Source organism: Capra hircus, chromosome 11, assembly GCF_001704415.2.
Source record: "Capra hircus breed San Clemente chromosome 11, ASM170441v1, whole genome shotgun sequence".
NCBI classification, from domain to species: domain Eukaryota; kingdom Metazoa; phylum Chordata; class Mammalia; order Artiodactyla; family Bovidae; genus Capra; species Capra hircus.
Genome location: NC_030818.1, coordinates 66,355,970 through 66,380,114, shown reverse-complemented (window position 1 = coordinate 66,380,114; position 24,145 = coordinate 66,355,970). Strand labels below are relative to the sequence as shown.

At 41.9% G+C, this 24,145-nt stretch overlaps 1 protein-coding gene across 2 annotated transcripts in view; it reads left to right on the top strand.

Annotated features, from left to right (window-relative positions):
* The window catches only part of PPP3R1 (protein phosphatase 3 regulatory subunit B, alpha), a 65,574-nt gene continuing 41,690 nt past the window's right edge, over positions 262-24,145 (top strand). The window contains exon 1 of one of the 2 annotated variants that reach the window (XM_018055438.1): positions 262-771. In XM_018055438.1, coding sequence (XP_017910927.1) covers positions 769-771 — 3 coding nt within the window. In that variant the 5' untranslated portion in view covers positions 262-768. The remainder of the gene's footprint in view (positions 772-24,145) is intronic. The other variant, XM_018055439.1, reaches the window with a different exon arrangement.

Sequence of the window (24,145 nt, the reverse complement as noted above, 5' to 3'; positions counted from 1 at the left end):
TCAGCCTTCCCCCTCTCCACCCCCTCCACCCCGCCCGCCTCCAGCCACATGACAGGAAGGGCTCCACCACGCGACGTCACTGACGTCCGCGCCCCCGCCCCCGCCCCGCGCTCCCCCCGCTTTGCACGCACGGGGCGGCCGGCGCGCTCCGCGCTCCCCAACCAGAGCTCGCCAGAGCGCCGCCGCAGCCGCCGCCGAGCGGGTGCGCGGGTTCCCGGATGTGCGGCGCTCGCGGAAGCCCCGCCCCCGCCGCCGGCTCCGCGCGCGCCCCCGCCCTCCGCCCCGCGCGCCGCTGCGCTCCGCTTTCCCCTCCCTCTCCTGCCCTCCCCCTTTTTCGTGCCTTGAGGTTGCGGGTCAGTGCGAGCCACTGCAGTGAGTCCGTCACGGCTCTGGTGCGGGCGCGAGCACGAGTGCGAGGCTGCAGCCCCCGAGCCGCTTGGCCCCCTTCTCCCCCGCCTCCCTCCCTGCTCTGTGTCTCTCCACTTCTCGCCGCGTCTCCTCCCGCGCTCTCCGTCTCTGAATCTCGACCTTAATTTCTCTTCTCCCCGCCAGCTCCCGCGTGTCCAGTCACCCCGGCCGGCGCGCTCCCCGCGGCGCCGCTTGCCCTCCCCCAGCCTGCACCCCCCCTTCCCCCGCGGGCGTCCCGAGGGCCGCAGCCGCCCCAGCCGAGCGTAGCTGGGCCGCCGCCGCCGCCACTGCTTCCTGCGGGAGACCGTCAGAGCGCCGACACTCTTCTCTGTGCGAGCGAGTCGCCGACCGCCAAGCAAAATGGTGAGCTCTCGGCTTCCCCACGCACCATCGCTCCCCGCCCGCCGCTTCCAGGGGCAGGGGCGGGGGCGAGCCCCGACTCCCCCGGGCGGCTTCCCCCGGTGGAAAATTCGAGAGACCCGAGAAAGCCCCAGCGGCCCGGGGGCGACGGGCGGCGGATTGACAGCCCGGCGGGGCCCCCGCGCCCGCCCCCGGGCCTCCGCGGGGAGCCCCTCCGCCCCCTCCCCCCTCGCGCCTCTGGGATTCCGCCCGGGCCTCGACCCCCAGCCACCCCGGCCGTGCGCCCGGTACTGTCCCCTGATCGGCCCGCTTTCCCTCTCTCCGGACCCTCCTCCACGTGGAGCCCCCCCTCTCAGCCCCACACTCACTCTCAAGTTCGGGGAGATTCCGGAATCCTACGGCAATCATAGGTGGCCAGTGGCTCTTTACATAAGACCCACTTTCTCTCCAGGGCCGCTCTCTCTCCCACTCCCACTCTATTTTGAAGCAGCGAGTCTTGGCAGGAATCCTGCCAGTTACTTCCCCCCTCTCCCGTTAGTGTTTATTTCACTGCTGTTTGCAACCTTACGAGGCTTTTTTTTTTTCCTTCTTCGCTGCTGGTTTTCTCTGCAGTGGCGAACCGGAAAGGTCCAAGGTGTCGATTCATGAACACAGTGTAGCTCGGATTGTGATAAACGGGGATACTTGTTTTTAGTGCTTACTGATTGCCAAGGGTTTCTCGTTTTCTTTGTTACCTTTGTGAGTCTCTCCGGTGCTGGTTGTTTTTGAATCATGGCGATTTAAATTTGTCTTTCCTTACCCTCACATTAATCCCTAGGTAGAACTCACTGCTGTAGTGTTTCCGACCGACGCTAGGGGTGTGTCTCCCGCCTCTGTCACTGTAGCCAAGAAATCAACGACGCCCTTTTAGCCTGTTACCCTACCGGTTCTCTAGCTCCGGCTAGCCCGTGGAGTTTTCTCTTTGTAATCAAGAATTGCATGCAGAGTAGAAAAAGTTTGCAGTGCTTTTTCATCTAGATCAGATATCCGAACAGGTGATTTGGTCGTTAGGCTATTTCTAAAAGTTTTTGAACAGTTGTCCGAAGATTATTCCGACTGATTGCTAGGCGTTGAGTAATGTCTTGCAGCTTTTAATTGTATTGTATTTCACCTTGTATGTAGAATTAAGTATTTCAAAATAGTGTGGTGGGTGAGTGAAGAGAGAAATTGTGTGGACTGCAACTCGAGATCAGTTTAGTGTGATTGTGGGAGAAGAAAGTGACAGTAGTCAATTGACTAAGTCAGCTTTTATTTAAAAAATAGGACAAATGATTAAGTGCACCTATTGTGTGTGTGCTCAGTCGTGTCGGACTCTGCGACCTCATGGATTGTAGCCCACCAGGCTCCTCTGTTCATGGGATTTTCACGGCAAGGATACTGGAGTGGGGTTGCCATTCCGTTCTCCAGGAGAATCTTCCCAACCCAGGGATTGAACCCTCGTCTTCTAAATTGGCAGGCGGATTTTTTTTTTTTTTTTAACCACTGAGCCATCTGGGAAGCCCTAAGTGCACCTATTAGTGTCCTTAAAATTCAGATTAGGAGCAGGCTTAAGAAATGGTTAGTGATTTTGATACGTGGAGGAGGTTTTTCCTTGCCAATTTGGGAGGCAGCTTCGAGACGATTTTGGCCTTCAAAGTCAAAACTTAGGTTTTTCCAGACTGCTACAAAAACAAGTTATATCAGAGCCATTCATAGTACATAGTACTCTCTCTTTTTTTTTTTTTTTGGCATAATCTTTTGGAGTTATGAATTGTGCTTTAGTGCTTTAATACAGCTTCCTTATCGATGTATTTTACCCGAGGGTCCAGATCTTGAAGATCTTTGTCCAGTGTTTTTTTTAACCTGTATTTATAAAGGATACGTTTTGAGGAACAAAGACCTAGTCTTGTTGATGTAGTGTATAGGAGAATGATCTGACTTCCAAATAGTTCTTTTCCCCTCTGTGGTGCGTCCTCTCCCGTACCCCCCTCGCGCTTTTTTTTTCTTGAGCTACAGTCAGAATTTGGGAAATGCTCTTTTAGCTTTTAAATTTATCTTCTGGAAAGTTAGTGTTTCTTTATCTTTCAAAAATATTTTAAACTTCCCATAGGGTATTTTTTTTCTTCCAGGTCATTATTTCCCTCTTCTTTCCAGTTTCCTTTTTAGTATTTATTTTTTGGTTCACTCTTGGCTCTTTTTTTCTGCCGTCCTCTCAATACCATTTCAGGGCATAATTTGTCATGACAGTGGCTCCTCAACTTTTGGAATTGTGTTGGTCTGCTGAGTATAGCACTGGTTCGCAAGTGTCAAGCCTGTATCTCAGTTGTGCCTTATGGCGTGTTGATTAACTCAAATAAATAGGAGTTTGGAGTGATCTGGTTCATTTACTTGTCATTTGAGCATGTAATTCTGAAAACTTTCACTGTCTTTGGAAAACCTTTGTAATTCCTCCTGAGTATCATGGACATACTTAGATTTTTGTTAATAGACTTTAATTTGTGAGTTAGTGATTAATTCAAGTAAGGGGAAAGCACAGAGGCTTAGAGATTGAATTGAACCGATCAAGACTCTTTTGACAGGTATTAATTTTAGTTGCTGCCTTAAAAGTAGCCAACTTCTTTTTTGCCTGTTGTATCTTTGCCTCTCTTCATCATCTTTGTTTGAGTCTTAAAATGTTGAGCAAGTGGGCTGAAAATTATGGATGTCTCCCATGTAAAATAGTGAGTACTGAGCTCCTAAGAATTTTTCTTGAATCATTAATGATCAGTTTTCTGTGATTACATAAATGAGTGTATATTTATTGAAATAACTGGATGTCATCACAATATTTTCTGTAGGTATGTATGTATAGTTTTAGATAGAGTACTTCAGTGTTACTGACATGCTGAGGCAGAATAAGAATAAAATAATCAAGTAGAATGCTTGTTTGAGTGAGTGAAAGTCGCTCAGTCGTGTCCGACTCTTTGCTTGTTTAGATGGGTGTAATTGAAAGCAGTCTCTGAGTAAGTTTTGAAGGCGTAAACTTTTTAAGGTCATTTTTAGAAACTAATTAACTTTTCATTTATCAGAGGTGGTTTTTACTGTGTTCTTAGTGTAATTCAGAAATATGACCAGGTTTTTGGTTGGGATAGGTAATACAGAGTTTGTTCTGGATACATATATGAACATATTGTATAAATAATTAGCTATTCTTTTAAATTTTGTTTCTGAGGGCAACCTTATCTTTCCTAAGTGACCTTGTTATATTTTTGTGTTTTTTAAACTTTTTATTAAAATTATCTCCACTATCTGTGATGAGAGCCTGAAGCATATTTATTGCTGTCTGCAATAATTGTAGTTGGGGTTGTACACAGGATATTTTAGTTCGGATTCTCTAACCAAGAGAGGTTACTTTAGAAAAAAAAAAAGGCAAGCAACCTGCCTTATGGCCAGCAGAATTAAAATTCAAAACAATCATACAGAGAAGATTTCTCCACTTACTATGTCCCATAGTTGTTAAAAAAGGTTCAGAGTACAAGGTAAAGAAGCTGACTAAGGGTCAGTCAGCAATAAGAGGGACAGATAAGTGTGGGAGGATCAGGCGTCTGTCATAGGTAGTCAGGCAAGCAAAAAGTACAGAGCAGTGTAAGAAGTCAGCTTGGGCCAGGAGGATTAAGCGACTCAGACTGTGGGCTCAGAGTCTGGGCAGTCAGCAGGGATTCATTCACATCAACAAATGCTTGTAGATTTCATCTGCTCTTCACTGGCTACTGTGCTAGGTTATGGAGAATATTAAAATGATTAAGGCAGGTTTCCTTCCTTCCTTTAAATGGAGAATGGAAGACAACTGCCAGTATGTGTGGGGAAAGAAATTAGCATTCATTACCATATGAATAATGTATACAAGGCTGGATACAAATAAAGGAAAGAGCAAGATCAGTTTCTGTGGGATTAGGGAACGTTTTATGAAGGAGATGACAGTTGAGCTGGGTCTAAAAACATTATTCGGGTTGCAGTAGGCAGAGATGGATGCAGCTGGGGAAAGACTTTAAATTCTGGAGTGAGGAAGAGACTGCATCTATTTGGAGCACTGACACTCAAGATGTGATTCCTATATTAGCTGTATCAGCATCATCTGGAAAGTTGTTAGGTCCCACGCTGAACCAGCTGAATCTGGAACTCCGGGGTGGGGCCAAGCGGTCTAGATTTATATTGCCTTCTGGGTAATTCTGATCTATGCTAAATTTTGAGAGCCACCATTTAGAGAATGGTTCAGTGGTAAAGAATCTACCTGCCAATGCAGGAGATATGGGTTCAGTCCCTGGGTTGAGAAGATCCCCTGGAGAAGGAATTGGCAACCCACTCCAGTATTCTTGCCTGGGAAATCTCATGGACAGAGGAGCCTGGTGGGCTACAGTCCATGGGTCACAGAAGAGTTGGACACGACTTAACAACAACAATTTAGAGAGCAATGTTGTTGCTAAGTCTCTCAGTTGTGTCTGACTCTCTGCCACCCCATGGACTGCAGCATGCCAGGCCTCTTTGTCCCTCACCGTCTCCAGGAGTTCACCTAAGTTGATGCCCATTGAATCAGTGATGCCATCCAATCATCTCATCCTCTGTCATGCCCTGCTCCTGCCTTCAACCTTTCCCAGCATCAGGGTCTTTTCCAGTGAGTTGGCTCTTGGCATCAAGTAGCCAAAGTATTGGAGCTTCAGCATCAGTCCTTCCAGTGAAGGACTGGAGCTTGAAGTCAAGTGGGCCTTATGAAGCAGTACTACCAATAATGCTAGTGGAAGTGATGGAATTCCAGCTGAGCTATTTAAAATATTAAAGTGCTGCACTCAATATGTCAGCAAATTTGGAAGACCCGCCAGTGGCCACAGGACTGGAAAAGGTCAGTTTTCATCCCAGTTCTAAAGAAGAGCAGTGCTAAAGAATGTTCAGACTACCAGACAGTTGAGCTCACTTCCCCTGCTGGTAAGGTTATGCTCAAAATCCTTCAAGCTAGGTCTCAGCAGTACTTGAATCAAGAACTTCCAGATGTGCAAGCTGGGTTTAGAAAAGGCAGAGGAATCAGAGAACAACGTGGAATGTATTTATTTGACTTTTAGCTGAGTACCTGTTAATATTCCTAACATTGACTATATAAACAGAAGACATAATTGTAGTTTTGGGAGCTTAATCAACTGGGTGAACAAGACAATTGTTACACAGTGTAATATGTGTTAACGGACTAAACACGGAAAGAGGTGTACTCCAAACTTTCGGGGATTGAATGGAGAGATAAATGTCACTCAAAGACAGCTTCCTAAAAGAGATGGTGCCTGAACTGAGTCTTAAGAATGAACATTTAGCCAGTGGAAAAGGCACTCTAGAAAGCTTTATGGTTAAAGACACTGAGGTATGAATATCCAGGCCTGAAGTTCAGCATGGCTGGAGAGTAAGGGGTTGGTTAGGGTGGCATGGAGAGAGAGAGTGGTCAGGTAGCTGGAGGATTATAGAAGGGTTTGCTTAACACATGGAGGAGTTAAGTTGTTTTTTTTTTTTTTTTTTTAATTAAAGCCTGTGGAAGCTGTTGTTTTTAAGAAGGAGAATAACATTGTCTCATTGGCATTTTTAGAAAGATGAATCTGATGGTCTGGGGATAAAATAGGAAAGATGAAAGTAGACGTGGTGACCAGTTAAAAAGTTACCACAGTCACATGAGAAATAAGGATCTCAGAGAACGTAGGAACAGTGCAGATGGAGGCATGAGACACATTTAGAGGGTAGCAGGTATGACTTGGTGTCTTAGTTTATGGGGAAGGAAAGGGGTGAATCCTGCTGGGGCTTCTTGCTTGGGTGACTGGATAGATAGTAGTGCCAGCCACTCTGCGGTGTTGATCAAGCCTCCGTGTACTTGATTAAGATTTGATTCTAAGGATATACTAGAATGCTATCCCATGCTAAAGAAACCTCCAATTTGCTATAATGACCATTGTTTCATCTCTAGTCTTCTCTTATCATGTGGTAAATAATGCTTAGAATGCTGTGTTGCAAGATTCTAAGTTCAGTAGAACAGAGTGCTGTGAAATATTAACAGTGCCTGCTGCATAGACACCATGGCCTAGGAGATAGCAGAATGAACTTGACAGCCTGGAGGCAGAAAGAGGTAGTATATGTGTGAACAGTGATTCTCAAAATAAGGATCCTGAACTAGCATCATGGGCATCATCTGGGACCTTGTCAGAAATGTGCATTCTCTGTCTAGGAGAAACAGGAGAAGGAGATTGGGAGGAGTGATGACGATTTCTACTTTGGACACAGTGAATTTAAAGTAGTCATGGGTCACCTGGGTGGATATGGCTAACAGATAATTGGTTATATTGGGATGTAGAAGAGAAATTGAGCTTTTATTAAAGATTTGAGTGTTGTTTGTATTTGTTTTAGGTAGCAGTTGAAGTCATGAAACTGAATGATAGCTTATAGATCTTTTTGTTTGTTTAGTCGCTGAGTTGTTTCTGACTCTTTAAAACCCCCATGGACTGCAGCCCGCCAGACTCCTCTGTCCATGGGATTTCCCATGCAAGAATACTGGAGTGGATTCCCATTTTCTTCTCCAGGGCATCTTCCCGACCCAGGGATTGAACCTGGATCTCCCTCATTGGCAGGCAAATTCTTCACCAGTGAGCCACCAGGGCAGCCTAATCCTACAGAGAAAGAATATAAAACGATGAAGAGGACAGACCCTAAAGAACAGTGCATTTAATAGCAGGTGAACCCGTGAATGTTGTCTGAAAGTAAATAAGCCAGAGAGATAGTTGGAAAAAGAGTATTGATGTCACATTTGAAGGAGTCAGCAGTGTGTAGATTTTGCAGAGATCAGGAAAGAGAAGAACTGAGAAGTGTCTTTTGGAGGGAGCCGGCAAGTTGTGGTGACTCTGGCCATAGTACTAGAGAAGAACAACATTGTGTACTGGTGGCGAGGAAAACTAGGATGCTGTGCGTTGAGGAATAAATGGGTAGCCAGAGATTGAGAACAGACTACTCTTTAATGCTTGATTTATGGAGAAATGATGAAAGTTAGAGAACTTAGGTTTGAGGAAGAATTATTTTTAGGGTTAAGGGAATGAACCTGGAAAGAAGGAGCAGTTAAAGATTCAAAGGGAAAAGTTGGAATTCTTAATATTTTGAGAGCCCCAGGGAGGTAGGAGGGAATATGAGTCTCCTTAGACAGTAAGAGAGGTTTTTCTCATCCATTAACATGGGAGAGAGGGAGCTAAAAATGAATACTATTATAGAAGTTATAATCTTTAAGGCAGTAACTTCAGTTAAGCCCTAGGTAATGAAAATAAGATTGCAAAGGAATGTAAACTGAGAATGCAGAGGCCTTGTCTTTGTCTTTTCATTGTTACAGTCCAAATGCTTGATATATGATAGAGATTAAGTAGTGTTTGAAGAAGGAATATGTGGATGAATAAGTGGAATAAAGGAGTAAATCCTGATGACAGAGTTGAGGCAGTGAGTGTCAGTTCACTTTTTGAGCCATTTATGGAAAATGGACAAAGAAAGGTTACCTTGAGTGGCTTACAGTGGGGTAATTCTCGATATCCCTTCGAGTTAGAAGAAAGCCTGGAGAGGGAGCTGTGAGAGAAAGGATGATTAATGGAATGAGAGCCAACCAGTCCACCCTAAAGATCAGTCCTGGGTGTTCATTGGAAGGACTGATGTTGAAGCTGAGACTCCAATATTTTGGCCACCTGATGCGAAGAGCTGACTCATTTGAAAAGACCCTGATGCTGGGAAAGATTGAGGGCAGGAGGAGGAGGGGTCGACAGAGGATGAGATGGTTGGATGGCATCACTGACTCAATGGACATGAGTTTGGGTGAACTCCAGGAGTTGGTGATGGATAGGGAGGCCTGGCGTGCTGCGGTTCATGGGGTCGCAAAGAGTTGGACACAACTGAGCGACTGAACTGAATGGAATGGAATGAGCCCAAGAAGTGGTAGGAAAAAAAGATGGATGAAAGGAAAAGAGGGACATGGAAAGAGAGGGAAAGAGAAGAAGATGAGGAGAGTAAGTCATGATGACAGGTATGTTTTAATAATGGAGTTCAAACCAGGTGACCCCAAATCATCTCAGCAACTGGGGATAGTTTGAGGCAAGATCTTCTGCTGAAGTTGAGACTGATGCTGAGGTGAATGGGCTGGATTGAGGATGAGGAGTAGGGACACAATTATAATTTCAATTTTGAAAGATTTGATAGGTGGTTAACAGGGTATTAGGTACATATTAAATAATAGATGGATCCAAGATCTAGAAAGTTCATGTAGGAAACAGGGGCTTTAACAGGGAAAGAGGTTAATTGTTAGTTTTTGTGTTAGTAACGTCTAATCAAATTACCTAGTTCTAAGAGGAACTTTTCTGAGTTTAGATTTTATGATAAGGGGAACATCTAGTTGTAGATTAATATTGTTAAAACATTTTTAAAGTTCTAAACCCACTATTGATACATTTACTTAAAACATAAAACCATACCGAAAGTTATGAAGTGGAAAATAACTCTTTCCTGGTCATTCCTTCTTCTTGTGTTGATCATTGTTAAGTTTCTTGTATATTCGTACAAGGAGTTTGTGTGTGTGTCCCTTTCTTAAAGCTATGCCAGTGTGGGGATTTATTACTTTTTGTGTGTGATTTATCTCTTGTTAAGGTAAGACTTAAAGAGATTTTTAATGATGCCATGCTCTAGTTTACTCATTGTAATCAGTTTTATTCCAAGGTTTTTAGTGATATTTGAGATGTAAGCATTGAGTCAAAAACAATTCAGCATTCTTTAAGTTAGGTAGCAATTTCATAATGGTTGAGGTTGGTACTTCAGCATGAACTATGACAGTATTCTTATAAAAATTACTCTTAGGGAAAATAATATTTCACTAGAACATTTTTTGTGTTTATTTTTCCCACTTAGCCATCTTATTAAGTGTTAACAGCATCGATAGCCGTTTTCTAAATTAAAAAGAGAAAATGATCTTCAAAGTGTAGTGGAGAAAGCTTTCATTTTATTTCAGGCTTGCCAAGTTAATTTCTTCCGCTTTTAGCCTTCCAAATAAACTGTTTATTCAGCAGTCCGTCTTCACTCTCTCCCTTTCTGAGTTTTCTCCTTAGAGTCCCATACCTCCTTTGTGGTCTCGGGTTGACAGTAATTATAGCTAATCTGTGGGCTTCCCTGGTGACTCAGATGGTAGAGAATCCACCTGCGGTGTGGGAGACCTGGGTTCCATCCCTTGGTTGGGAAGATGCCCTGGAGGAGGGCATGGTAACCCACTCCAGTATTCTTGCCTGGAGAATCCCCATGAACTGAGGAGCCTGGTGGTCTGCTGTCCATGGGATGGCAGAGAGTTGGACATGACCCAGCAACTAAACACACAGCACATAGCTAATGTATAGATCTGGTGCAGGAATAAAAATTTGAAATGAAATGTGACTAATTAATATTTCTGGATTTGTCTTTGGTTTTTACAGTCGTGTGCGATAAAAAAATGTTTAAAACTTTAGACGATTTCTATAGGAAATCCTTTAAAATGTAGCGCAGGTACAAGTCATAGGTTCTTACAGGTTACTTTCTCCGAGTTCTGTTTTGTTAGTTACAGCTCTTTCTTACCAGTATCAACAGCAGGGTCATGTGGTAGCCCCACTGCTATCCTAGAAGCATTTCTGTAAATAAGATAGCACTTTGACTTGTGTTCCAGGAGCATTATTAAGCTCATCTGTGCTCTAGCCAGGTCTCTTGGCTTTTGTGAACAGAGAATTGTTTTTTCACTTGTATGTTTTTACTTGTATGTTAGAATTAGGTATGCAGTTTTAAACCTAGGGATGAGAGTGTGAAGCACAACTGCCTACATAAAGAGTCCAGCCTTTTCCATTGGCATTATTAGAGCTGTCTGTTAGCACTTTCACGAACTTTTCCTTACTGTCTGTATAGTTTTCAGGGTGAGTTTTCATTCATATCCTCCTGAGTGCAGTGCCACATGCATCCTCCTGTTACAGGCAGGCAGTAAGCTGCAGCCTGTAGTGTTATTTGCTTGTAATACAATTTTTAATAAAAACTAGAATGTCAGGTAAAACCAATGCTAAAAGGTAATAAGGGAAACCTGTGGTTTAATGTGTGCTTATGTTGCATCTATTTTCCTAACAAATAGAATTTCACGAGTTATAAACTAGCTCATAATGATCTTTCTCAAATAGTGAATTTATGAATGGACAGCTCTACTTCAGGTCTGCCTTCAGTATCTAGCTGTCACTCTTGACCATCATTCTTTTGACTTATCTGTATTTGCTCATTTTCTTGTTTTTTCAGTCTGCTGTAGTCTAGATCTGTGATGTCCAGTTCAGCAGCTGCTAGCTACATGTGCCTGTTTAAAAAATTTTAATGACATAAAATTGTAAATTCAGTTCTTTGGTCATAATATCTATACATGCCCAGTGGCTGCTTGTAGCTTGTGGTTACAGTATTGGTGCAGATACAGAAGATCCCCATCATTGTATAAATGCCCATTAGATAGTGCTGGTCTAGGATGATTATGCACCTACATGTCACTGAAAATTACTATGTTGGCAGTAATCTTCTAATTATCAACATGAGATTGGGGGTTGAAAAGGTTTGACTTCAGACTCTGGTTCTGCCATTTTCTAGCTAAGTTGTTAAGTTGCTCAGTCGTGTCCAATTCTGTGCGACCCCATGGACTGCAGCGTGCCAGGCTTCCGTGTCCTTCACCATTTCCTGGAGCTTGCTCAGATTGATGTCTCTCGAGTCGGTGATGCCATCCAACCATCTTGTCCTCTATTGCCCGCTTCTTCTGCCTTCAGTCTTTCCCAGCATTGGGGTCTTTTCCAGTGAGTTGGATGTTCATAGCAGGTGGCCAAAGCATCAAGTGGCCACATTCTAGCTGAGTGGTCTTGAACAAATGCCATAAACTCTGCAGGCCTTGTTTAGTATGTGTGTAAAGTGGGAGTATATGCACCTGAGAGACAGCTGACCCTGGAGAGTCTGGAAATCACTGCCAGCCTAGGCTCCTACATATTACAGGAATTCAGTAAATACTTGCTGAGTGAGTAAATTGAGTGAGTTCATGACTTCTTTCTTTCTTTGCAGAATTTCACCATCTCCTGTGTACTGATGATTCATATTTTTGGCCTACATTATTCTCCTCTTCTCTAGTCCATAATTGCTTACTGTATATATACTAAATGAGGATGTCTGCAAAACAGCTCAAACTCAATGTAACTAAAACCACATTCATTATATTATCTTCATATTCATGCTTCATTTTTCCTTAATTTTTCTTAGTGGAAACAGTATCTGTCCATTTGCTCCTTTCTGGAAACCCGGTATACCTTTTATTCAGCTGGTAAAGAATCTGCCTCTCTTCTTTTCACAGCTATTTGTAAGGCCTCCCCAGACAGCCATTTTGCTTTTTTGCATTTCTTTTCCATGGGGATGGTCTTGATCCCTGTCTCCTGTACAGTGTCACGAACCTCATTCCATAGTTCATCAGGCACTCTATCTATCAGATCTAGACCCTTAAATCTATTTCTCACTTACACTGTATAATCATAGGGATTTGATTTAGGTCATACCTGAGTGTTCTAGTGGCTTTCCCTACTTTCTTCAATTTAAGTCTGAATTTGGCAATAAGGAGTTCATGATCTGAGCCACAGTCAGCTCCCGGTCTTGTTTTTGTTGACTGTATAGAGCTTCTTCATCTTTGGCTGCAAAGAATATAATCAGTCTGATTTCGGTGTTGACCATCTGGTGATGTCAATGTGTAGAGTCTTCCCTTGTGTTGTTGGAAGAGGGTGTTTGCTATGACCGGTGCATTTTCTTGGCAAAACTCTATTAGTCTTTGCCCTGCTTCATTCTGCATTCCAAGGCCAAATTTGCCTGTTACTCCAGGTGTTTCTTGACTTCCTACTTTTCTGCTTTATTGACTGTGCCAAAGCCTTTGACTGTGTGGATCACAATAAACTGTGGAAAATTCTGAGAGAGATGGGAATACCAGACCACCTCACCTGCCTCTTGAGGAATCTGTATGCAGGTCAGGAAGCAACATTTAGAACTAGACATGGAACAACAGACTGGTTCCAAATAGGACAAGGAGTACGTCAAGGCTGTATATTGTCACCCTGCTTATTTAACTTATATGCAGAGTACATCATTAGAAATGCTGGACTGGAAGAAACACAAGCTGGAATCAAGATTGCCAGGAGAAATATCAGTAACCTCAGATATGCAGATGACACCACCCTTATGGCAGAAAGTGAAGAGGAACGAAAGAGCCTCTTGATGAAAGTGAAAGAGGAGAGTGAAAAAGTTGGCTTAAAGCTCAACATTCAGAAAACGAAGATCATGGCATCTGGTCCTATCATTAATGGGAAATAGATGGGGAAACAGTAGAAACAGCGTCAGACTTTATTTTGGGGGGCTCCAAAATCACTGCAGATGGTGACTGCAGCCATGAAATTAAAAGACGCTTACTCCTTGGAAGAAAAGTTATGACCAACCTAGATAGTATATTCAAAAGCAGAGACATTACTTGACTGACTAAGGTCCGTCTAGTCAAGGCTGTGGTTTTTCCTGTGGTCATGTATGGATGTGAGAGTTGGACTGTGAAGAAGGCTGAGTGCTGAAGAATTGATGCGTTTGAACTGTGGTGTTGGAGAAGACTCTTGAGGGTCCCTTGGACTGCAAGGAGATCCAACCAGTCCATTCTGAAGGAGATCAACCCTGGGATTTCTTTGGAAGGAATGATGCTAAAGCCGAAACTCCAGTACTTTGGCCACCTCATGTGAAGAGTTGACTCACTGGAAAAGACTTTGATGCTGGGAGGGATTGGGGGCAGGAGGAGAAGGGGACGACCCAGGATGAGATGGCTGGATGGCATCACTGACTCGATGGACGTGAGTCTGAGTGAACTCCGGGAGTTGGTGATGGACAGGGAGGCCTGGCATGCTGAGATTCGTGGGGTCTCAAAGAGTTGGACACGACTGAGCGACTGAACTGAACTGAACTGAAAGAATCTGCCTGCAATGCAGGAGACCTTAGTTCAATTTGTGGGTCAGGAAGATCCCCTGGGAAAGGGATAGGTTACCAATTCCCATGTTCTTGGGCTTCCCTGGTGGCTCATTTGGTAAAGAATCCATCTTCGATACAGGAGGCCTGGGTTCGAACCCTAGGTTGAGAAGATCCCCACCCACTCCAGTATTTGTGGCCTGGATAATTCCATGTACAGAGGAGCCTGGCGGGTTGTATAGTCCATGGGGTCGCAAAGAGTTGGACACGACTGAGCAACTTTCATTTTCACTTTTCACTAGTGCCTAAGTCTTAAGCAGTCATCTGTTACGGTCTGTACTAAGAGAGCGTGACACAGAAACGTCACCGGATGTGGTTTGGAGACGGGAGACTCAGTCACTCACTCGAGGGACTTCTGAGGCACTCCAGACTGGCTCACATGCTATCCATAAAGAGGAAAATGGAAGCGTGTTAATGCTTCCTACCATCAGTAGTGGCCCCTGAATTTAAAATACAGTAACATAGCTGAAAGCAGCATTCTGCTAAGCAAAGAGTTCTGTATACTCTGTCCATATACTGCATTCTTCCTCTTGACTGATACTTGCAGTTTATCTGTGTTGGAAGATTTTATTGCACATTTCCCTCAGGGTTTTTTTTTTTTTTAGTTCTACCAGTTTTTTGCTATCAACCTAACTCCCTCCACCCTCATGCACACGTTGCTCAGTCATGTAACCACATGGCCCAGCAGCCTGGCAGACTCCTCTGTCCATGGACTTTGCCAGGCAGGAATACTGGAGTGGGGTTGCTGTTTCCTTCTCCATGCCCCGGTTTTTGTGCATTGTTTTTTCTTTGTTTCTGTAACTTAGCTTCAGATACCTTTTACACTTTCTTTTATTACAGTGGACCCTTGAACAACATGGATTTGAACTTGGTATGTCTGTTTACATGCAGATTTTTTTTCAATAAATACAGTACTGCAAGAGCGGCGGTTGGTTAAATCTGTAGGTGTGAATTGCATATGCAGAGGGCTGAACTATGGAACTTGAGCATCTGCAGATTTTGGTGTCTGGCAGGTTCTGGAAGCACTCCTGTACTTTGAGCCATACTTTTAGAAAGTGCCATGCTTGTTAGTTATTTAAAACATCTTTAACTATGTTAATTTGCTTATTAGGATTCTTGTTGGTTTTGTTCGTAGTCTGGTTAGAGTTGCCCTGATTTTGAGTGTCTTGCTTCCAGCTGTTTTCCTTAGGCCATGTTATTTTTAAACTGTGATTAATGTATCTTTGTTTTAAGGTGTAGTTTTTAGACCATGAAGATTTTGCAGGAACATAAGTATCATGTTATACTAAATGTATCCTGTCATTTAGACCCCAAAATATCTCCTGAATCAACCTTATCCCTATGCTTCTGGCATCATTGCAGTTCCATTTATTTCTTACCTGGACTATTTCTGTAGCCTATTTGATGCTTTGCTCTTTTTGCATCTAGGTTCTTCATTTTGTCTTCCATACTACCACTGGAGTTGGTCTTCTGAAAAAGAAATCTAGTGTTACTACCTTATTTAAAAGTCGATGCCACATCTTCCAGAATTCAACATTTAAACTCTTTTGCGTGGCACTTATGTTCTGATCCTTATTTCTAGCCAGGCTTATGCTGTAACCAAGTCAAACTTCTTGGTTCTTAAATGCCTTATTTTTCACTTATTGGTGCCTTTGTATATACGTTTACTCCATCTGCAGTGTCCTTTCATTTGCTTTTTCTGTCTGGCAAACTTCAGGACCCTATTCCAGTTGTATTTCCCAACTCCTCAAGGTAATTAATGGCCGTTTGTAAGTAACTTTCATTATAATACATCCCATGTTTCATTGTGTTTCATTGCTTCCCCTCTTAAGTGCTGTGAAATCTCTAGGGCGAGGGATGCATCTTTATTCATCTTTGTTTAGCCAGTTGCCTTTGTGGTATGCTCGTGCAGTATAAATGCTAATGCTGGGTGGGCAGGTAGGTACTTGGGAAGCCGGCAGAGGTACAACTGAATGAGTTATATCTATCTTGGGCCGCAGGGCGGAGGGGGATGGGGGGTGGTCTTCGAAAGTCTTGTGAATAAACAGTTAGAAAGCACAAGGGGTTAGGCACAATTGGAAAGCTACCAAAGTGGAAACTGCTGTTGATTCTAAAAGTTACAGGATTATTTTATTCTTTAAGGTTCTTTTTACATATCTGAGTAAAGTGTCAGTTACACGTCATTTGTGAAACAGTAAGAAAACTTTTTCACAAATAAATAACATTCAAAATTTATAAATAATGTTTAGTTTTGTTAAACTAATTTACCTACATTTTATAGATGTATTCTAGAACAACTGGTAAAGAGGAACTGTGACTCTAGGTCTTTGATTTCTTAGTTTAGCAAACATCTATCTTCACCTGCTACATACATTGACATATCAAGTATAGTGTTAGGTACAGAGATGACAGGAAAAAAATATGTAAGTCTTCACAGCATAAATTGAGCCAGGCGTGTAGAGGGAAAGGTTTTAATACAGTGTTAAGTACTTCAGTAGATCCATTAGAAAGTGCTGGACTTCTCTAGTCGCTCTGCTTGCCAAGTTTAAACTTAACATATAGCAGCTCTTTGGACATTTAAAAAATTCATTTTAGTCACATTACTCATCTAAGAGAGTTGTATAATGTCACGTAATTGTTTAAGTGCTGAAAGAATACTGTCATCACTTTGTTGTTGACTGTATTGCTTTTTTTGTGCATATAGTTGACTTACAGTGCTGGGCCAGTCTATGCTGTATGGCCCGGGGACTCAGTTTACTCACAGACATTCTTTACTTTTTCCATTATGGTTTATCAGCTATGTTGTTTTTAGTGCATTTTATTTGATACTATGAGACATACTATGATGTGGTATGTGGGCTATAGAATTGGAAGATCTATACTGGGGAAATATATATCTGTAAAATGGCCTCAAGACTGCTTGGTTTAGAGTTCTGGTGGGTATTGGGTAAGGTAGTTACCTAGGATGCTTGATATAGTGCAAAGTACTGTTCACATTTTTAAAAATCAAACTTCTGAAAACTAGTATGTAATGTTGTAGGCAGGTCTAGATTTCATAATTCTGTTCAGTCACTCAGTCGTGTCCAGCTCTTTGCTACCCTGTGAACCACAGCACGCCAGGCCTCCCTGTCCATCACCAACCCCAGAGTCCACTCAAACCTGTGTCCATTGAGTCAGTGATGCCATCCAACCATCTCATCCTCTGTCATCCCCTTCTCCTCCTGCCTTCAATCTTTTCCAGCATCAGGGTCTTTTCAAATGAGTCAGCTCTTTGCATCAGGTGGCCAAAGTATTAGAGTTTCAGCTTCAACATCAGTCCTACCAATGAACACCCAGGACTGATGTCCTTTAGGATGGAGTGGTTGGATCTCCTTGCAGTCCAAGGGACTCTCAAGTCTTCTCCAACACCACAGTTCAAAAGCATCAATTCTTCAGCGCTCAGCTTTCTTTATAGTCCAACTCTCACATCCATATATGACCACTGGAAAAACCATAGCCTTGACTAGATGGACCTTTGTTGACAAAGTAATGTCTCTGCTTTTTAATATGCTGTCTAGATTGGTCATAACTTTCCTTCCAAGGAGTAAGCGTCTTTTAATTTCATGGCTGCAGTCACCATCTGCAGTGGTTTTGGAGCCCCCCAAAATAAAGTCTGACACTGTTTCCACTGTTTCCCCGTCTATTTGCCAGGAAGTGATGGGACCAGATGCCATGATCTTCGTTTTCTGAATGTTGAGCTTTAAGCCGACTTTTTCACTCTCCACTTTCACTTTCATCAAGAGGCTCTTTAGTTCTTCGCTTTCTGCCATAAGGGTGGTGTCATCTGCATATCTGAGGTTATTGATATTTCTCCCGGCAATCTTGATTCCAGCTTGTGCTTTCTCCAGCCCAGCATTTCTCATGATGTACTCTGCATATAAGTTAAATAAGCAGGGTGATAATATACAGCCTTGATATACTCCTTTTCCTATTTGGAACCAGTCTGTTGTTCCATGTCCAGTTCTAACTGTTGCTTCCTGGCCTGCATATCGGTTTCTCAAGAGGCAGGTCAGGTGGTCTGGTATTCCCATCTCTTTCAGAATTTTCCACAGTTTATTGTGATCCACACAAAGTCTTTGGCATAGTCAGTAAGGCAGAAATAGATGTTTTTTTTTGAATTCTCTTGCCTTTTCAATGATCCATGCAAAGAAATAGAGGAAAACAACAGAATGGGAAAGACTAGAGATCTCGTCAAGAATATCAGAGATACCAAAGGAACATTTCATGTAAAGATGGGCTCAATAAAGGACAGAAATGGTATGGACCTAACAGAAGCAGAAGATATTAAGAAGAGGTGGCAAGAATACACAGAAGAACTGCACAAAAAAGATTTCATGACCGAGATAATCACAATGGTGTGATCACACACCTAGAGCCAGACATCCTGGAAGGTGAGGTCTAGTGGGCCTTAGGAAGCATCACTAGGAACAAAGCTAGTGGAGGTGATGGAATTCCAATTGAGCTGTTCAAATCCGGAAAGATGATGCTATGAAAGTGCTGCACTCAATAGGCCAGCAAATTTGGAAAACTCAGCAGTGGCCACAGGACTGGAAAAGATCAGTTTTCATTCCAATCCCAAAGAAAGGCAATGTGAAAGAATGTTTAAACTACTGCACAATTGCACTCATCTCACATGCTAGTAAAGTAATGCTCAAAATTCTCCAAGCCAGGCTTCAGCAATACGGGAACCGTGAACTTTCAGATGTTCAAGTTGGTTTTAGAAAAGGCAGAGGAACCAGAGATTTCATAATTACTTCATCCTTATTTTTGTAATAGCTCTGTCCAGTAATTTGCTTATTGACAAAGTAGAAAATGTATCCGAATGGTTTGAAATACAAGTAACAAGACCCTCCCAACTAATAAGGAATGTTTTATTTCACAGAATAAGAAGCCCAGAGTCAGAGTTACAGAGTAGTTCAGCAGTTTTCATCAGTTTGACCAGAGACAGGTCCAGTGTACTTTAAAGGTCTGCATGTCAGGAGAGGGCTGTCATAGTTTTAGATGCTGCTATCTGACTGAAGAAGAGCAGGTAACGCTCCAGCTGTCTCTGTTAGGGAGGAAAAGCTTCCTTGCCAGTCTCCCAGCAGGGTTCTTTCTTAGGTCTCCTTGTGTTTTACATGTTTCTTAGGTACCAGAAAAAGACCGGATTCCTTACTCAGGCAGCTAAGTTGTTATTAGCTGGCTAGCTTACTTTACATGACCAGAGGATAGGCCTTATAGTCTTAAAAACAACCTCATCAATATCTTATTTGGTACTCTGAACAGAAGTCACAGATTTTTGATGGGAATTTTGGTAGTGAGAATTCTACCTGGCTTCTGATAGTATTCTATATCTTTTCCCTCACCCATATATAACTGCCACCCAGTACTGTCAGCCTCTTAACACAAATATTTTCTATACCTAGTTTTCCTTAACCAAAACCATAGACCCCGTATTTCTACCCAGAATTTATAACAAGTTCTTAAAACTAAACAATAAAAAGACATCCTGACTAAAAAATGGGCAAAGGATCTGAATTGACATTTCTCCAGAGAATATAAACAGATGTCCCTTAAGCACATGAAAAGATGTGCAACATCATTAGTCATTAGGGCAATGCAAATCAAAACCACAGAGAGAGAGCACTGGACACCCCACTAGCCTGGCTATGATAAAGAAGACCAGGTGTGTGTTGAGGATGTGGAGAAATCGGAACCCTCATAACATTGCTGGTGGGGATGTAAATGTTGTACCTGCCCTAGAAAATAGTTCCCCAGAGTGTTTAACATAGGGTTAGGGTTACGTGTGTGTGTGTGTGTGTGTGTGTGTGTGCGCGCGCGCACGCGCACATGAGTGTCAGTGTGAGTAGCTCAGTTGTGTCTCTTTGCAACTCTATGGATTGTAGCTCACCGAACTGTTCTGTTCATGGAAGTCTCCAAGCAAGAATACTGGAGTGGGTAGCCATTCCTTTCTCCGGAGAGCAACTGTAAGACTTGTTAATTCTGTTCCTAAGTATATACTCATCAGACATAAAATGAAAAACATTTACTGAAGTTTGTAACAGCCTTATTTATAATAACCCCCCAAATGGGAATAGTCTGCATGTCCATTAACTAAAGAATGGATAAATAAATAAAATGTGGTATATACATACAACAAAGCATTATTTGTCAGTAAAAAAATTTTTTCTTAACCGTGGATGAATCTAGAAAATATCTGCTAAGTGAGGCGGGGGGGGGGGGGGAACCAGTTACAAAGGAATACTTATTCTATGATTCTAGTGATATGTATTCTGGATACAGAATAGGCAAGTATGTAGAAACAGAAAGTTTTCATTAGTGGTTGTCTGTGGCTGGGGTGAAGCTGAGAGATGGGAGTGACTGCCAGTGGATATAGACTTTCTTTTTAAGGTGATGAAAATGCTCCAAAGTTAATTGTGGTGATGTCTACACAGCTCTGTCAGTGTGCTAAAAACCACTGAATTAATTGTATGCTTTAGTCGAATTATGTGGTTTGTTAATTTTATCTCAATAAAGCTATTGTTAAAAAGAAATCTTTGGGACTTCCTCAGTTGCCCAGTGGTTAAGACTTTGTTCTCCCAGCACAGAGGGCACAGGTTCAGTTCCTGGTCAGGAAACTGAGATCCCACATGCCACAAGGTGCGACCAGAAAACCCCCAAATATCCAACCAGCCACACAAAAAACCTTCACAAAGCAATAGTAATCAAAACAATGTGATGATGGCGTAAAACCAGACACAGATCAGTGGAACATAATAGAGAGCCCAGAAATAAACCTGTTCATCTTTGGTCAGTTTATTTATGATAGAAAAGCCAAGAATATAAAACTGGAGAAAGGATAGACTCTTTAGTGGTGATGGGAAAACTAAACCACTGTCTTACACCATACACAGAAATTGACTCAGTTGTTTAAAGACTTGAACATAAGGCCTGAAACCATAACATTTCTAGAAGAAAACACAGGTGATAAGCTCCTTGACATGCATCTTGGCTATGATTTTTTTGGATATGACACTGGAAGCAAAGGCAACAAAAATAAACAAGTTGGGACTGCTGAAAAGCTTCTGCATAGCAAAGGAAACCGTCAGCAAAATGAAAAAGAGACATACCAAACAGAAGAAAATATTTTCAAATTATGTATCTTGATGAGTTAATATCCAAAATATATAAAGAACTCATATAGCTCAATTGAATAAAAACAGTCTGACTGAAAATTGGGCAGAGAATCTAAGCAAACATTTCTCCAAAGAAGACATACAGATGGCCAGCAGGTACATGGAAAGATGTTCATCACTAATCATCAGGGAAACACTCACCAAAGCCACAACGAGATATGGTTCTCACACCTGTTAGAATAACTAATATATATGTATATATATGTATATATACATATATATAAATATAAATGAGACAACAGATGTTGACAGAGATACAGAGAAAAAGGAATCCTTGTGCACTGTTCGGAGGAATGTAAATTGATATAGCCACTTTGGAAAAAAGTATGGCAGTTCCTTAAAAAATTAAAAATAAAACTTACCATATGATCCAGCAATCCCACTTTGGGTTATTTATTCAAAAGAAATGAAAAAAAAAAAAAAAAAAACTTTCTCAGAAAGATACATGCATCCCCATCCATTGCAGCATTTACAGTAGTTAAGACATGCAGCAGCCTAAGTGTCCATGGATGGATGGATGGTTAAGAGAAATTGTGGTATATATATTTGCATATATGATGTAATATTAGCCATAAAAAAGAAGAATGTCTTGCCATTTGCAGCAGTATGGGCAGACTTTGAGGGCATTTTGCTAATTGAAATAAGTCAGAGCAAAACAAATACCCTATGATCTCACTTATATGTAGAATCCTAGAAACAGAAACAAAACCCCAAAACCAAGCTTACACATAACAGATTAACAGTGTTTGCCAGAGGCAAGGGGTGGTAGGTGGGAGAAATGGGTAAAGGTGTCAAAAGCTGTAAACTTCCAGTTATAAAATAAATTAGTCATGGAAATCTACAGCATGGCGACTGTAGTTAATACTGTGTTGTGTATTTGAAAGTTGTTAGAGTAGCTCTTAAAAATTCCCATATGGCATTTTTCACAGACCTAGAACAAAAGATTTCACAATTCTTATGGAAACTCAGAAGACCCTGAATAGTCAAAGCAGTCTTGAGAAAGAAGAATGGAACTGGAGGAACCAGTTTTCCTGACTTCAGACTATACTAAAACGTCATCAAGACAGTATGGTAGTGGCACAAAAACAGAAATATAGATCAATGGAACAAGATAGAAAGCCCAGAGCTAAACCCAGAAACCCATGGGCACCTTCTCTTTGACAAAAGTGGCAAGAATATACAATGGGGAAAAGATAGTCTCTTCAGTAAGTGGTACTGGGAAAACTGGTCAGCTACATGTAAAAGAATGAAATCAGAACACTCCTTAACACCATACACAAAGATAAAATGGATTAAAGACCTAAATATAAGACCAGAAACTATAAAACTCTTGGAGGAAAACATAGGCAGAACACTGTATGACATGAATCACAGCAAGATCCTTTTTGACCCACCTCCTAGAGTAATGGAAATAATGACCAAAATAAATAAGTGGGACCTAATTAAAAGCTTTTGCACAGCAAAGGAAACTATAAACGAGGTGAAAAGACAATGCTCAGAATGGGAAAAATAATAGCAAATAAAATGACTGTCAAAGGATTAATATTTAAAATTCAGAAGCAACTCATGCAACTCAATACCAGAAAAACAAACAACCCAATCAGAAAATGGGCAGAAGACCTATACAAACATTTCTCCAACGATACAGATGACTAATACACACATGGAAAGATGCTCAACATCACTCACTATTAGAGAAATGCAAATCACAACTACAATGAGATATCCCCTCGCACATCAAAAAAATCCACAAGCAGTAGATGCTGGGGAGGGTGTGTGGAGAAAAGAGAGCCCTTGTGCACTGTTGGTGGAGATGTAAATTGGTAACCGTTGCTACGGAAGACAGTATGGAGAGAGAGTGCTTAAAAAAGTAGGAGTAAATCTCATATGACCCAGCAATCCCATTACTATGCATATACCCTGAAAGAAAGAAAAGTGAAAGTGAAGTCGTTCAGTAGTGTCTGACTTTTTGCAACCCCATGGGCTGTAGCCTACAAGGTTCCTCTGTCCATGGAATTTTCCAGGCAAGAGTACAGGAGTGGGTTCCCATTTTCTTCTCCAGGGTATCTTCCCAACCCAGGGATTAAACCCGGGTCTCCTGCATTGCAGGCAGACGTTTTACCAGCTGAGCTACCAAAGAAACCCTATACCCTGAAGAAACCATAATTGAAAAAGACACATGTACTCCAGTTTTCATTGCAGCACTATTTACGGTAGCTAGGGCATGGAAGCAACTTAGATATCCATTGAAAGATGAATGGACAAAGAAGCTGTGGTACATATATACAATGGAATATTTGTCAGTCGTAAAAAGAAACACATTTGACTCGGTTTTAATGTAGAGGAACCTAGAGCCTATTATCCAGAGTGAAGTCAGAAAGAGCAAAATATATATTAACATATGTATATGGAATCTAGAAAGATGGTACTGATGAACCTATTTGCTGGGGAGCAGTGGAGATGCAAACGTAGAAAACACTTTCAGACAGAGAGAGGTGAGGAAGGAGTGGAATGAATGGAGATAGTAGCATGGCAACATGAACACTACCATATGTAAAATAGATAGCCAGTGGGAATTTGCTACATGACTTAGCTCAAACCAGTGCTCTTTGAAAACTTACAGGGGTAGGATGGGGTGGGAGGTGGGAGGGAGATTGAAGAGGTAGGGGACATACGTATACCTATGGCTGATCCATGTGGATATATGGCAGAAACCAACACAATATTGTAGAATAAATATCCTTCAATTAAAAATAAGTTCCCATTATAAGAAAAAGAATTGTTAACTATGTAAGGTGTTGAGTGTTGACTTATTGTGGTGATTATTTTGTAATTATACAAATATTGAATCATTGTATCACACATCTGAAACTAATACAAAGTTGTGTGTAAAATGTATCTGAATTTTAAAAATTACCTGAGGTGGTAGACTTGATTTGGCTACCTTACAGATGATTACTTCTGATTTGCTCCTGCAAAATCATTTCCTTCTATCTGACTGAACCTTCCTTTATTTCTTCTCATTGTTGTCATCTAACATTTTCCTGGATAAG